Source organism: Typopeltis vanoorti, chromosome 1, assembly GCF_054136105.1.
Source record: "Typopeltis vanoorti isolate ZY-2024b chromosome 1, IOZ_Tvanoo_1.0, whole genome shotgun sequence".
Lineage (NCBI taxonomy): Eukaryota > Metazoa > Arthropoda > Arachnida > Uropygi > Thelyphonidae > Typopeltis > Typopeltis vanoorti.
Genome location: NC_143549.1, coordinates 182,855,744 through 182,869,128, shown reverse-complemented (window position 1 = coordinate 182,869,128; position 13,385 = coordinate 182,855,744). Strand labels below are relative to the sequence as shown.

The following is a 13,385-nucleotide window of genomic DNA, read 5'->3' as shown; positions in this document are numbered from 1 at the left end:
CATATTTTTATGCAATTTGCCACAAAAAAGGGCCAGTACCAAATTTTAAAAATTCATCCAGCTCACAGGAAAAAAAGATTTTACCTTAATAACAGCGCTAAAATGTCTATTTATGGTTATATTATATATACATTGCAAAATATTTCCAGTAACAGTGTAAAAATATTTTTTTTTGGAATAGTTTTTACTTGATTTCCAAAAGTTGATAAAATGAATCACTATTATTCAGAGTATCATCTTATTGGTTTCCTGCTGAATGTCTCTACTCCATAGAACACCATTCAGTTGCTTAATAGCATTATGGACTTGGTTGACATGATTATCTATATCTTTCTCACATGTTTTTCGATTTATGAATAATCTAATGCCTTGACTTTACTTTAGACCTCGCATACTGTAAACATCAATCAGTTTCATCATCATAAAATCAGTCACCCTGATCTTGAACAATTATCACTTGATCATCAGTAAACAATAGTGAGTGAATGAATGAATGACATTGTTTCCAATCTCAATTCCCATAGCTATACATGAAGCATTATGCCAGCACTGCATTAAGGTAAATCTCTTATGGAGGCAATCACACTAATACCTCTGTCTCATACCTTTATACCTTTGGATGTTACAAACTCAGCTGATACCAAATCCCCACACTTAAAAAGCTGCTCTGCACCTTCTGTACATTCTCTTAAACTGATTATTGACTTGCTCACATTCATCTTCCTCATTGATCCTCAGAGTCTGCTAATGGAAAATGAATCACAGGCCTTTTCAAGGTCCACAAAAAATTACCTTTTTAACACGTTCGCTGCCAACTACGAGTATACTCGTAGTGGGTAAACCTGCTTCACAAGCCAGCTACGAGTATACTCATATGACGCTTACCGCCGGGAATGAGATTATTGTAGTGACCTTGAAGAAGTGAAAATGCTTGGCTTGTGGGCTAGCATCAAAACTGTGTATTCTCATAGACCGTATGTGCTCTGTACAAGCCAACTACAAGTATACTCGTAGGACGCTTACCTCGGGTAACGAGATTATCGTACTGACCTTGAAGAAGTGAAATTGCTCGGCTTAGGGGAACAGACCATGCCGAAGTAGCGTGGCAGCGAACGTGTTAAAGATGGGAGTTATATATGATAATGACCACTCATCAGGAATTGTATCTCCTAGAACATTACTTAACATTCTTGTTATTATTCTTAGCAGCTGGTCACCTCCATGCTTCCACAATTCCATGCGTACTCATCCTGAGCCAGCTGCCTTTCCATTATGCGACCTTGTCTAGGAATCTCATATCTCATCTTTCAAAAATGAATCCACTATCTTCTGTACCCTAAAATCACTAGTTGTATCTCCCTCAATATATTCCTTCCTATTCTGTGTCAGAAGGCCCTTAAAATGATTCATCAAGACTGCCATAGGAATTAGCCTCACTGGATGTAATCTACGGTTTGATGTTCTCGTGTGCCTGATGGTCCTCCATGCCTGAGCCAACACATTATATCCTAATGAGTGATTAATCTCAGAACAAATTCTGTTCCAACATTCTTCCTTATATTTTCATACACTTTGTTCTTAATAACTTATTACTTTTTCCAATTTTTCTGCCTTCCAGAACTAAACAAATATATGTTTCCTTCTTCTTAACTTAAACATACACATGTGACCACAGTACTTAAATTATTTAATAAGTAAATATTTTGGCCTAAGTTCTTAGGACATCGTCAGTACAGTAATTTCAAACAATACTAGGAATAATATACGGTTAGGGCACATGCTTACAATGGAATCCCACTGTGCATACAGTAGTGTGATATAGAATTAAATTAAAATATATCTGATAAAATATAAATTAGATTAGATTAAATTAAAATAAATAAAATTTATACTAGAAAGATGTTCTTACTATCCCTAAAGTTTGAGAAATTGTCCTCCTTAATTGTGTAAAATAAATTTATGTATATTATTTTATTTTAATTTAATCTAATTTATTTTTTATCAGATATATTTTAATTTAATTCTACATCATGCTTCTGCACATAGTAGGATTCCATTGTAAGCATGCACCCTAACTGTATGTTATTCCTAGTATTGTTTGAAATTACTGTCCTAAGATTCTTAGGACGAAATATTTACTTATTAAAGAATTTAAGTACTGTGGTCACATGTGTATGCTTAAGTTATGAATACTCCACAGCAATGTTCCCTCTAATTTTTTGCTGTGAGTGTGCACAGAAATTTGCATGTGTGCAAAATTTGCCTTCTTTTGAAAAGTATGTGCATACCCATACGAGTCACCATACTGATCATTTAAGCAAAAAGTTAAAAGATTTTAGTTCACTCTTTACCTTCTGGTGTCAATGGGACATCATCCAGGTCACCCCAACTCCCCACTGTGTTCCCACACACAGCAGTAGCCTCCCCAGCAAATAGTCAGAAATCACGATTCACAAGCCTTGAGCAGGACTCGATCCGGGGACTTCGCACATGCGAGACCAACATGATACCGACTGTACTAGATAAAATTTTAAGTGTGTGTATTATTACCATCACCAAGTAAGTTGTGTGACATCAATCACAGAGCTAACATAAATACTTTATATGTATTTAATATTGATCTGATTAGAAGTAAGAAATAAAGTAAAAAAAAAAGATAACACTAGTGACTGCTTGCCTTTAATTTAATTCTAACTTTGCAAATAACTCTAAACATACATAATAAAATATTCCCATTACTAATGCTCACCTTGTTAAACATTCATAATAAGTCCGTTACTAATTCTCATCTTTTTTAGTTCTAGCTTCTATCTCTTTATTTTTTCTCTCTTCTGTCTTTGGCATTCACCCACTCTTTATACACACTATCTAAATTAATTGAATTTCCAAATAATTGGTAACTTTTCACTCTCATTAGCATATCCAAATGACATTCTCCTAAACGGTTTCTAAGTTGTTTTTTTATTTGATTCATTAGACTAAAACCTCGCTCACAGTCTGCACTAGATGCAAGGAAGGTTCCTCCAATATCCATCAACTTTGCCAAATCACAAAACTGTTCATTTTGAAGAGCAAATACAACCATTTGTGTAAAATTTGATATCATTTTGCATTTAATGTTTTCTTGTACAGAAAATTTGAAATCATTAAACTGACTAATTATTTCTGTAGTATCATCCAGAAAATTATGATATTTAAGACAAAGGCATTAACATGTTCACTGCCAAATGAGAAATCACAATGTGAAATAGAGGAGATATCAAACACTGACCATTCTTGTATCTTATTCTCAGGGAATCTGTTCTCTAAATGTGCACATAAACAATTTATAAAATTTAACAGGTGCCTAGTATCTACTGGTTCAGTCTCTTCTTGTTTAAGTAAAGCATTTACTCTGTCACTCCAGCGTCACCTTCTAAATAGCGATTCCTGATTTTGTTAACCTTCCCTCTGGCAAAATGATGACTGTCTAGTGGTGTAAGGTTACTCCTTTGTAAGATTTTGCACACGGAAGCCATTTCTTCAAAAACATCACTTAAAACATTAACAGTTACTTTGACTGTCACGTTAGTTAATTTATTGTGACAATAATTAACCACGGGATCATTTGATTTGTCTTTTTCAAAATATGTGATCAGTCCCTCATAGTTTCTTATTATTGCATGTAATGCAAAATGTCTGGATAGCCACCGCACCTTCATTGAGTGGTCTGAAGGCAACAGCTTCATTTTCAGATGCCTCGACAATTTCTTTAAATTCATGTCTTTTCACTGTGGAACGAGAAAAGAGTGTGTACACAGTTCTCATTAATGTATCAATATCTCTGATTAGTTTAATTTCCTTCCATGTATCACAGATCCCCAGATCCTCATGGTGAGCTACACAGTGTTGCTGGAAAAGATGTGGAACTTCTAATTTAAGTTTTGCAGCGACACCATAAACTTTGCCCAGCATCACTGCGGCTCCATCAGAGGTAAACATCGCCATTTTTTGGAGATCAAGTTTCTTTTCTTGATAAAACTGTTTAATAGCTAACACAATGGAGGAGGCATCACATGCCTGCAACTGAATTATTCTGCCAAAATATGTTTTATATTCATTACAATCTTTAGGTCTAAATTTAAAATAGAGAATGAGACATTTGTTAACAGTTATATCAGTGCGTTCATCAATGGTTAAGGTGTGGAAATTGGCAGATGCAATTTGCTCAAACATGTCATTTTCAACAATTAAATTGATTGTTTCCAGAAATTCAAATGCATAATTTTGCTTCACCAGCTGTCTGGGAGTTGAACATACTTTTCCATATGTTCATTAATATGTTGAACTGAAAGTAAAGAGTTATTCATCTTAAGACACTAGTAAGACACTGTCAATAAAAAACTTTAATCTGCTCTGGGTTTGATCATTTTTTCTCTCGACCATCTGAACTTTCACGTAGCATACACAGTACTCCTGTAGCTGGCAATGAACAATTTTGTTGCCTAAGTTTGTGTACACCATCCAGACGTATTTTACTTGTCAATAGCATTTCACCTTCGCAACGAGTTGCCTGGTGTTGCACTACCTTACCCTAGTCCTGAAGATACTTTCAGGTGCAAACTTTGCTTGCTCACACTTAGATAAAGGATTAAACTAAACTTATTATAATAAATACAAACAACACCAATTGTAGCATCATACATAAATATTTCACACAGCTGAATGTTTATCAACTCATGAGCTTTTGGCGAGTTTTCACTATTTCATCCAGCCATTCACTTTTAAAGCAGCTAGCAGTTCGTTTTCACTTCACACCTTTTGCTTCCTTTGAATTTGACATGGTGCATCAGTTTTTTGCAATTTTGTTATTTGAAGAATGTTTTTTATTGTTTTTATAAATGTACAAATGTACACTATTCACTGAATAACTTAGCAAGGCAAAAGCTGAACCAACACTAAACATTGCCGAGAGCAAACAAAAGCTAAAAGATATGCCTAGAGGCTAGATTTAATTAACTTCATTGTAGCTCAATGTGTGTACATGAATGTTATTATTTAGTCTACTATTTTAAAATTCCTTTTAAAAATTAGAGAATTTTGAAATGCTACAATATTTTTAATTGTACTCTAATTTAAGTTTTTAAAAGTATTTAATTATTTTTATTAAAATTATGAAATCATTGTTTTAATTTGTCATGATCTTGAACTAATTTGATCAGCCAATCACGTTTGGGAATTTTCCATGAGTCAGGCCTGAGATGTAAACAAACCACATGCCATTCTATATGCTACTTAAAAATTACACATTTAAGCCACACCCCTTTCACTTTGGCATCAAATCACTAGCCTCAATAGGGTTACTGTTAATAATTTATAAGTTTAGTGCAACTTCGAGAATGTAATAAAAAATATAGGCTTGAGCGTTACCGAGTTACCATATTTTTTAAAGAATTTATAGGTTAATGTTTAGGTGGAACTTCTTTAATTAATAAATTTTAATTTCATCTTGAAAATCTAGTGTGCGCATATTTTTTGCTTTGTGCGCTAGTTGTAAAACGTGTGCACACATGCACACAGCTTAGAGGGAACATTGCTCCACAGGTTTCACTATATAATATTTCCTTCTTCTTAGTGATGGTATCAACAGCTTTGCCTGTCATCCATTCCACTTTACTGTAACTCACATTCTTTTCAAGTTTCAGAAGGTTTCAGAAGGATCCAATGCCTCCTTAGCTGTATATCATGAACAGTGTCTTTAATATGATTACGGATTTCACTGGCACTCCAGTCCTCACATGCATTAAATCTTTGATTGATCCTATTTATATACAACTTCTCTAACACTCTCATTTTAAAGAAGGCTGAAGAATTGTGATTTATTTAGCTTGATGTCATCAACCTGCTCATATTTCCTTTTGCTCCTCCCAGGAAAAATTATTTGTGCAAGTAACTAGTAGTGCCACATTCTGCACCTCTCAATAGTCGCACATCCCTTCTAATGCATCGCCATCATTTTGTAATTGCATGGTTGATAATAGATCATAAACCTCTTGTATGCTACACCCAAGTAAATCTGCAGATATCTTTTATACTGGAAGCATGAAATCATCAACTGACATTCCTGAACTTCACACAATATGATTAATCTTTTACCATTATCGTTTGCTTCATCTTCACCTAAAGGTCCATATCTTAAATCCCCAATTCTTTGACCAGTTCTACTGTTTAAGTCCTCATGGACAAAAAAAACTCTTGGTAAACTAACTGCAACCATAGTTTTTAAGATCTCCTAAAGACAGTGTTCCTTTTTTTTTTTTTTCAAATATGCAGGGGTTTATAGAATACCATGCACTTGTGGACTTTCCTACATAGGCCAAACTTCAAAAAGCCCGGAAATTAGACAGAAAGAACGTGTTGGAGATGTAAATCACAACAGGTCAGATACCTCAGGTTTGGCGCATCACTTCTCAACTTCTAACCACGCAATAGACTGGGAAAACAGCTCAATGCCATATATAGCGGACGATTACAGATGCCGAATTTTCAAAGAAGTAGCAGTGGTCCTACGAACAGGTAATAACCTGAACAGAAATCAAGCAGTATTGAAAGATACATGGAAAAATCTGATTAATTCATTAAGTATAGCGGAACTACAGTACGCCAAAAACTATGTAACGCATATTCACAATAATGACTGAAGCATCTCACTTCATGCATATATTGTCACGTGAGCTGTCAAATTTGGTTCCCTAACCGTTGTTAACGGTTTACTGTATTCTTTCATTTTTTTGCATTTATTATTTTCTTTCACCTTTTTAGTCTTGACAGTATGCTAGTGACACTAGTCGACGTTCTTGTACATATGTGTATTAAACTGATGGTCTTATGATCAGAATAAGTTTTTGTGTTTATTTCAAAAACTTATTGGTTATCTCTACATGTCTCCGTAAATTCACTAAACTGCTCAAAATACTAATCTTTCACTGTATTAGCGCATTCTCCATTGGAGCATATGTTCCTATGACTACCATTTCCACTCTATAACTATTCAGTATTACTTTTAATAACCACTTATTAATTTCTTCCCAGCTTTTAACGAGGGTTTCCATTTCTTTTTTATCCACAAAAAGACTCCAGCTCTTGCTCTGCTTGCTTTATCATGAGACGCCAGATGTGTATGTAAACCTTTCTTTTTCTGTTTCTGTTAAAACTAGTAAATCTTAAGTTTTTGTTAGTAACCACTTTTAATACATCTTCTAATTTTCCACATATATAATTTCTTGGTATCTTTAATTTATGGGGTGCTTAAGGGTCAAAGCTGTATAATTGAGAGGAGACCTCCACATAGCCTTTAAAGGAATGCGGAGAACCGACCAGGGCTACTGACCTAATGTCCAATCCTCACTTCTCGTGGTGCACCCTGTTGGGTATCTACATGGATACTGAGCGGACAAGGATGGGCTGGCAATTTGGGATTTAGCCGACCAAATTTATTCTTATTGGTTAAACCAAAATATAGAATGATGGTACAACATGACAAAATTTCATGCCGGCAGGGGCGTCGCTCGGTTAAACAAGGCCCCCCGTTATTTTCGCCAGGGAACCAGGGCGAACAGCGAAAAGTCAGCTACTGGAACAAATCTGAAAATAAACCCCAACTCAACATCACCAGAGTTAAAGATCGGTACTATCAATGTAAGCCTGAATGGCAAAGAAATGGAGCTAGCTGAGGAATTAGATGAGTACCAGATCGACATAATAGGGGTGACTGAAACAAAAAAGACCAAAACTGTTGAGATCTTTCTGAGCAATAAATACAAAATGTTATATTCAGGCAATGACAATCAAGGAAAAGAAGGAGTAGCCATAGTATTCAACACAAAATATGAGGCTAATCTTCTTGAATGGCAGTCAGTCTCAAGTAGAGTAATGTGTGGCAAATATGAGAATGGGGAACTGGACAATGAGACTTATTTGTGCCTATGGTCCCACAGAAGGTTCTACTAAGGTAGAAGTGGAGGAATTTTTTGAGGCTTTAGAAAAAGCAACTGACACAATGAAAAATGAAAAGTTGGTCCTTGTTGGGGATCTAAATAGCAGAGTAGGAAATGATTGTGAGACATACAAAAATATTTTGGGAAAATTTGGAGAAAAGAGAAAAGCTAATAATAATGGCAAATATCTGTTGGATTTCTGCTCAGGACATGGACTGGTTATTACTAACACCATGTTCCAACATAAAAATGTGCACAAATTCACATGGAGAGAAGAGGCTAGGAATAAAAAAAGTCTCATTGACTATGTTATTGTTGATGGTGATGTTTTCTCCCTGGTGCAGGACACCAGAGTGTACAGAGGATTTGAAATTGGAAGTGATCACTATTTAGTCTTGAGCAGGATAAAATTGAATTTCATATTGAAAAGAATAACATGTAAGAAAGTTTTAAAGCGAATAAAAGTTGAGCAGCTCTCAGATGTGAGCTGTAGACTAAAATACACAAAGATTATTGAAGAAAAAATGAAAGAGTTTGGGAACAGGAATCAAACCTTGGAGATTCAATGGCAAACTCTGAAGAAAACATTGATTGATTCTGACAGAGAGGCATGTGGTGAGGTTGTCTGTAAGGATAAAAAAATCAGAACTCCCTGGTGGACACAGGAAGTTAAAGAGGCAGTGAAGGAAAAGAAGAAAGCATACCAAAAGTTCCTGTCAAATAAGTCAGCTTGTGCTCTTAGAGAATATAGAGATGTGTAAAACTAGCTAAACAGAAGTCATGGGAGGACTTTGGCAAGAATATAGAAAATAAACATCAAGAAGGTGGCAAAATATTCTGGAGGTTGTTGAAGAAGCTTAAGAATGGAGGAAAGAGTGCTATAAAAGGAGTTAGAGATGATAAAGGTAACATGAAAATGGGAGAAAAAGATATCCTTGAAGTATGGAGTAATTACTTTGAAAAACTGCTAAATGAAACAAGCAGTGATGACAGCACAGTGGTAAAAAACACTGACCAGGCATGCAGTCAGGAATACATATCCATACTTGAAGTAGAAAAAGCCATCAAAGGCTTGAAATGTGGAAAGGCAGCAGGAGTAGATGATATTCGACTAGAAATGCTGAATATGGTGGTATAAGAGTCTTACAGTGGCTGCACTGCATAGTTCAAAAAGCCAGGACAGAGGGACGAATTCCTGATGATTGGAGTAGAGCTCTCATAGTACCCATATATAAAAAGGGAAATAAAACTGAATGTGAGAATTACAGAGGTATTCCCCTACTGAGTGTTCCTGGCAAGATCTATGCAAGTATACTTGAGAAACGGTTGAGAAGAATTGTGGAAGAAAAGCTTGGTGAAGAACAAGCTGGATTCAGGCCAAATAGAGGCTGTCAGGATCAGATCTTCACTTTACGACAAACAGTCGAGAAAGCATGGGAATATAACAAAGATCTGTATTTAAGTTTTGTCGATCTGGAAAAGGCATATGACAAGGTGCCAAGAGAGAAGCTATTCAATACGCTGCAGTTATATGGTGTGAATGGGGCATTATATCAAGCAATACTTAGTCTTTATTTGAGTTGTAAGTCAGCAGTTAGAATTGAAGGAAGTGCAGGAAGATGGTTTAATGTTAAATCTGGTGTGAGACAAGGATGTACATTATCCCCTCTGTTATTCATTATCTATATGGATCACATTATGAAGGAAAATGGTATTAAACATGATATCAAAATTGGAGATGTTAATGTCAGCTCTTTGCTTTATGCGGATGATGTTATACTTCTGAATAAATCCTCTACAAGTCTGCAAGATTCTCTGACTAAATTGAATAGCTGTTGTAATAGATATGGTATGAAGGTCAGCAATAAAAAGACAAAGACAATGAAAATAGGCAGAATCATTGAAAATGTCAACTGTGTTGTGAATGGAGAACCTGTGGAACAAGTAAAACATTTCAGCTATTTAGGCACGATTTTTACTGAAGATGGTAAATTAAATATAGAAATAGACAACAGAATCAGCAAAGCTGGTATGATGGGAAGTCAATTGAATAAATTCATATGGAATAAGAGAGAAATTAGTCGGAACACTAAATTAGCTGTATACAAGACAGTGTTCAAACCAGTTTTAACTTATGGATCTGAGAGCTGGGTCAGAAGTAAAACACTTGACCAAAGACTAGAGACCACAGATATGAGAGTCCTGAGAAAGATTATAGGCGTGAACAGATGGCATCAATGGCAGTATCATATTAAAAACGAGGATATTAGGAAAGAACTTGACATTGTCAGCATCCAGGAATGCGTTAGCAGAGCTAATCTCAGGTGGTATGGTCACTTAAACAGAATGGGCGAGGAAAGATTAGCAAAACAAGTGTTCTCTGCCAGGTTGGCAGCAAAACGACCCAGAGGAAGACCAAGATATAGGTGGATTGATACGGTACAAAGTGCTTTAGACGATAGAAATATAAGATCTGATAATGTTGGAGTGTTGACAAGTAACAGACTGATTTGGAGGAAAATTGTAGATAGGAAATTAATAATGATGTAATTTTTTTCATGTAGTACTATCATATCCTGTACACCCCTTGAGGGTACATGGCAGGAATTTGATGATGATCTTTAATTTATTATAATTTTCCAGTTAAATTTGTATGTTCCATGTTTCAAATCTAAAAATATTGTGTTTGTAGCGATTTCATTTCTTAAATTTCTGTTTAGTTCCATTTTTCTTTTGGTACATAGCAGTAATTTTTTTTTTTTTTATACAAGAAAGGGATGCCGAACCTTTGCTCAAAACTTCCAACCCGGAAGACAAGAGTTTTATTTCTGGAGTACACCTTCTAGGCCTGTGGGGAACCAATCCCATAATGTAGCAGGCCACACAGAGAAGTTAGCATCAGGTACCTCTACCCTTACCTTCTCCTACCCATATAAAAATAGATTAAGAAAAGGAAAGGCGGCCCCAAGCCCTCAACTATTCCAGTAGCACTGAGGGTTGGAAGTAGACAGGAGTTGGTCAAGAGCCTAGTCAGAAAAGGTTAAAGGAAAGTGCCTGTCTCAAAGTAAGTGGAAGAAGAAAGCACAGCTAGAGGAATAACACTACCCTTACTATCAAGATGATAGCCCCTAGGGCTCTCTGGGACCACTCCAGCATATCTGATGGGATCCCCAGCCACCGCCTGGTGGAGGGGGGGGTGAGCTCTATAGAGATCAGGGTTCTCTGAGAGGGACTTTTTTCTCTGAAAAAAATTAAGAATTATTTAGGTAAAATGTGTAAAACCATGTAATTTTAGGTTTTTACTCTCGACTAACAATTTGAGACTTATGTGAGATATAATTTTCAGTTTTATTATAAATATGCATGCACTTCAAAATTAATAAATTACCAGGTTCCTTGGTATGTATGTTTTAGCAGTACACTGTTCAGTTGCAATATTCCACAAACAAACGCTATTATCTCTGGAACCACTGCACAGCATAGTATTATCTTTATAAAACAACAACAAAAAAAAAGTACAAAAGTATTTTCAGAAAACATTTCAATGCAGTCACTTTAAACCCTATTCACTATATAGTATTTTTAGCATACTGGAATACTGGCTAGAATAGAGGATATGTACATCATAAGATATATGTAATAAAGTTCTTTCAGAACAGATAAAAATATTGAAATACTGTCTATTCATTACTGTTGAACTATTGTCTATTCTTTATGCTAATATATAGTGTAAGCTAAATAATTAAGTCCTTGGTGAAGATATATTGTCAGAGGTGGAGGAAATAAGAGATCTGGGGTGATAGTGGATAAGGATCTGAAATTTAGACGACACATAGCCAAAATTGTGAAGACAACACAAAGGCTTCTGGGAATGATGCGGAGGACACTGACTTGTAGAAGTAGGGAGATTCTTGTTCCATTGTATAAGGCTTTGATTAGACCACACATGGACTATTGTGCCCAGATTTAGTCACCTGGTTTCAGAAGGATGAAGAGATGTTGGAAAGGGCCCAGAGGCAACTGACTAAGGTAGTTTCTAACCTCTGGAATGTTGAGTATGAGGAAAGATTGAGAAGATGCAATTTGCAGAGTCTGGTGGACAGGAGGAAGAGGGGAGATATGATAGAGACATACAAGTTATTAAGGGAATGTAATAGGATCAATGTTGGAGAGGTTCTACAGAAAATAGTGGGAGATCAGTGGAGAGCCAAGGTCATCCCTGGAAGCTGTATAAGGAGGGTGTGAGTAGGGGAGTGAGAAGCAGGTTTTTTTCCTGCACAGTTGTGAATGATTGGAATGCCTTGCCTGAGAATTTTCTGTGGTGTCTGCAGAGAATTTGAGTGTATTTAAAGCACGGTATGATGAGCTGTGTGTTTGATAAAAGGACCTCCTAGATGAGTCTTTGACTCCATGGGATCTTGGGTAATAATAATAATCAAACAAATATAGATGCATAGGCTCTCCAGAAAGAATGGTTGTGAGAGTTGGATGTATGGATTGAGTTTGAAGAAGAATGGAGTTATATAAGAGGAATGGCCTGGACTTGAAAATGTGTTTGGTATCAAAAGTCTGGAGAAATTATTTATTAGTATAAGCCCTAATATAGTATGAAGAATAAGGGAAATGATTATAATGAGAAATTATGAGTAAGAGTGACTAAATTATGCAACCATATTAATGACATAAATATGGTTAATAATGGAGGTGATTAGGATGAAAAGATGATTGTATGTTCATCCAATATTCAGATTTACTATCATAAGTATGAGCAAGGATCTCAATGTAATCACACCTTCTTAGTTGATAAGTTCATTATTGTGTACAATTATAGCTTTACTCCATTTTTTATCATATCTCTGGGATCTAATTCAAATTGTTCACTGAAGAGGGTGCTATATGCTGAAGAAATATATTATTTAGATTAAAGTAATTAGCAATTGTTTCTTCATAGAAATAAAATAAAAATAATCTCTATTTACCTTATAATTATCATAAAAATGAATGTCATTTTTGTCATATTAATTTTGATTTTCTTGGTACTCCATAGCTTAGTAATTCCTTGTTTATAAAGTTTCAGCACATCTTTTTTTATGCAAGGTAAATCTTTAATGAATTTGTAAACATGCTTTACTATGGTCATGTTAAACTGTGAATGAAATTGTTTTGTATGTTTTTTATTCTTCATTCACATTTAACATAATTTACCATATACTAAGCAAGACTTGTTTAAATATTATTTGTTAGTCCCTTGCTTAAGATTTATTATTCATGTATTATCCTTGAATTTTATCAGCTATTATTTAATTATATAATTTTAATGTATATTATACTAATGAAAGGACTCTGTAGTAAATAACATTTATCTTATTACTTTATTCCTTCAATAATATTATGAGGAATTCTATGTAT

At 35.1% G+C, this 13,385-nt stretch overlaps 1 protein-coding gene across 1 annotated transcript in view; it reads right to left on the bottom strand.

Annotated features, from left to right (window-relative positions):
- Positions 1-13,385, bottom strand: part of LOC150110690 (WD repeat-containing protein 31-like) — a 191,808-nt gene that overhangs the window by 63,003 nt on the left and 115,420 nt on the right. Inside the window, exon 5 of the mRNA XM_090405079.1 lies at positions 11,365-11,465. Within this exon, the coding sequence (XP_090261205.1) occupies positions 11,365-11,465 (101 nt within the window). The remainder of the gene's footprint in view (positions 1-11,364; positions 11,466-13,385) is intronic.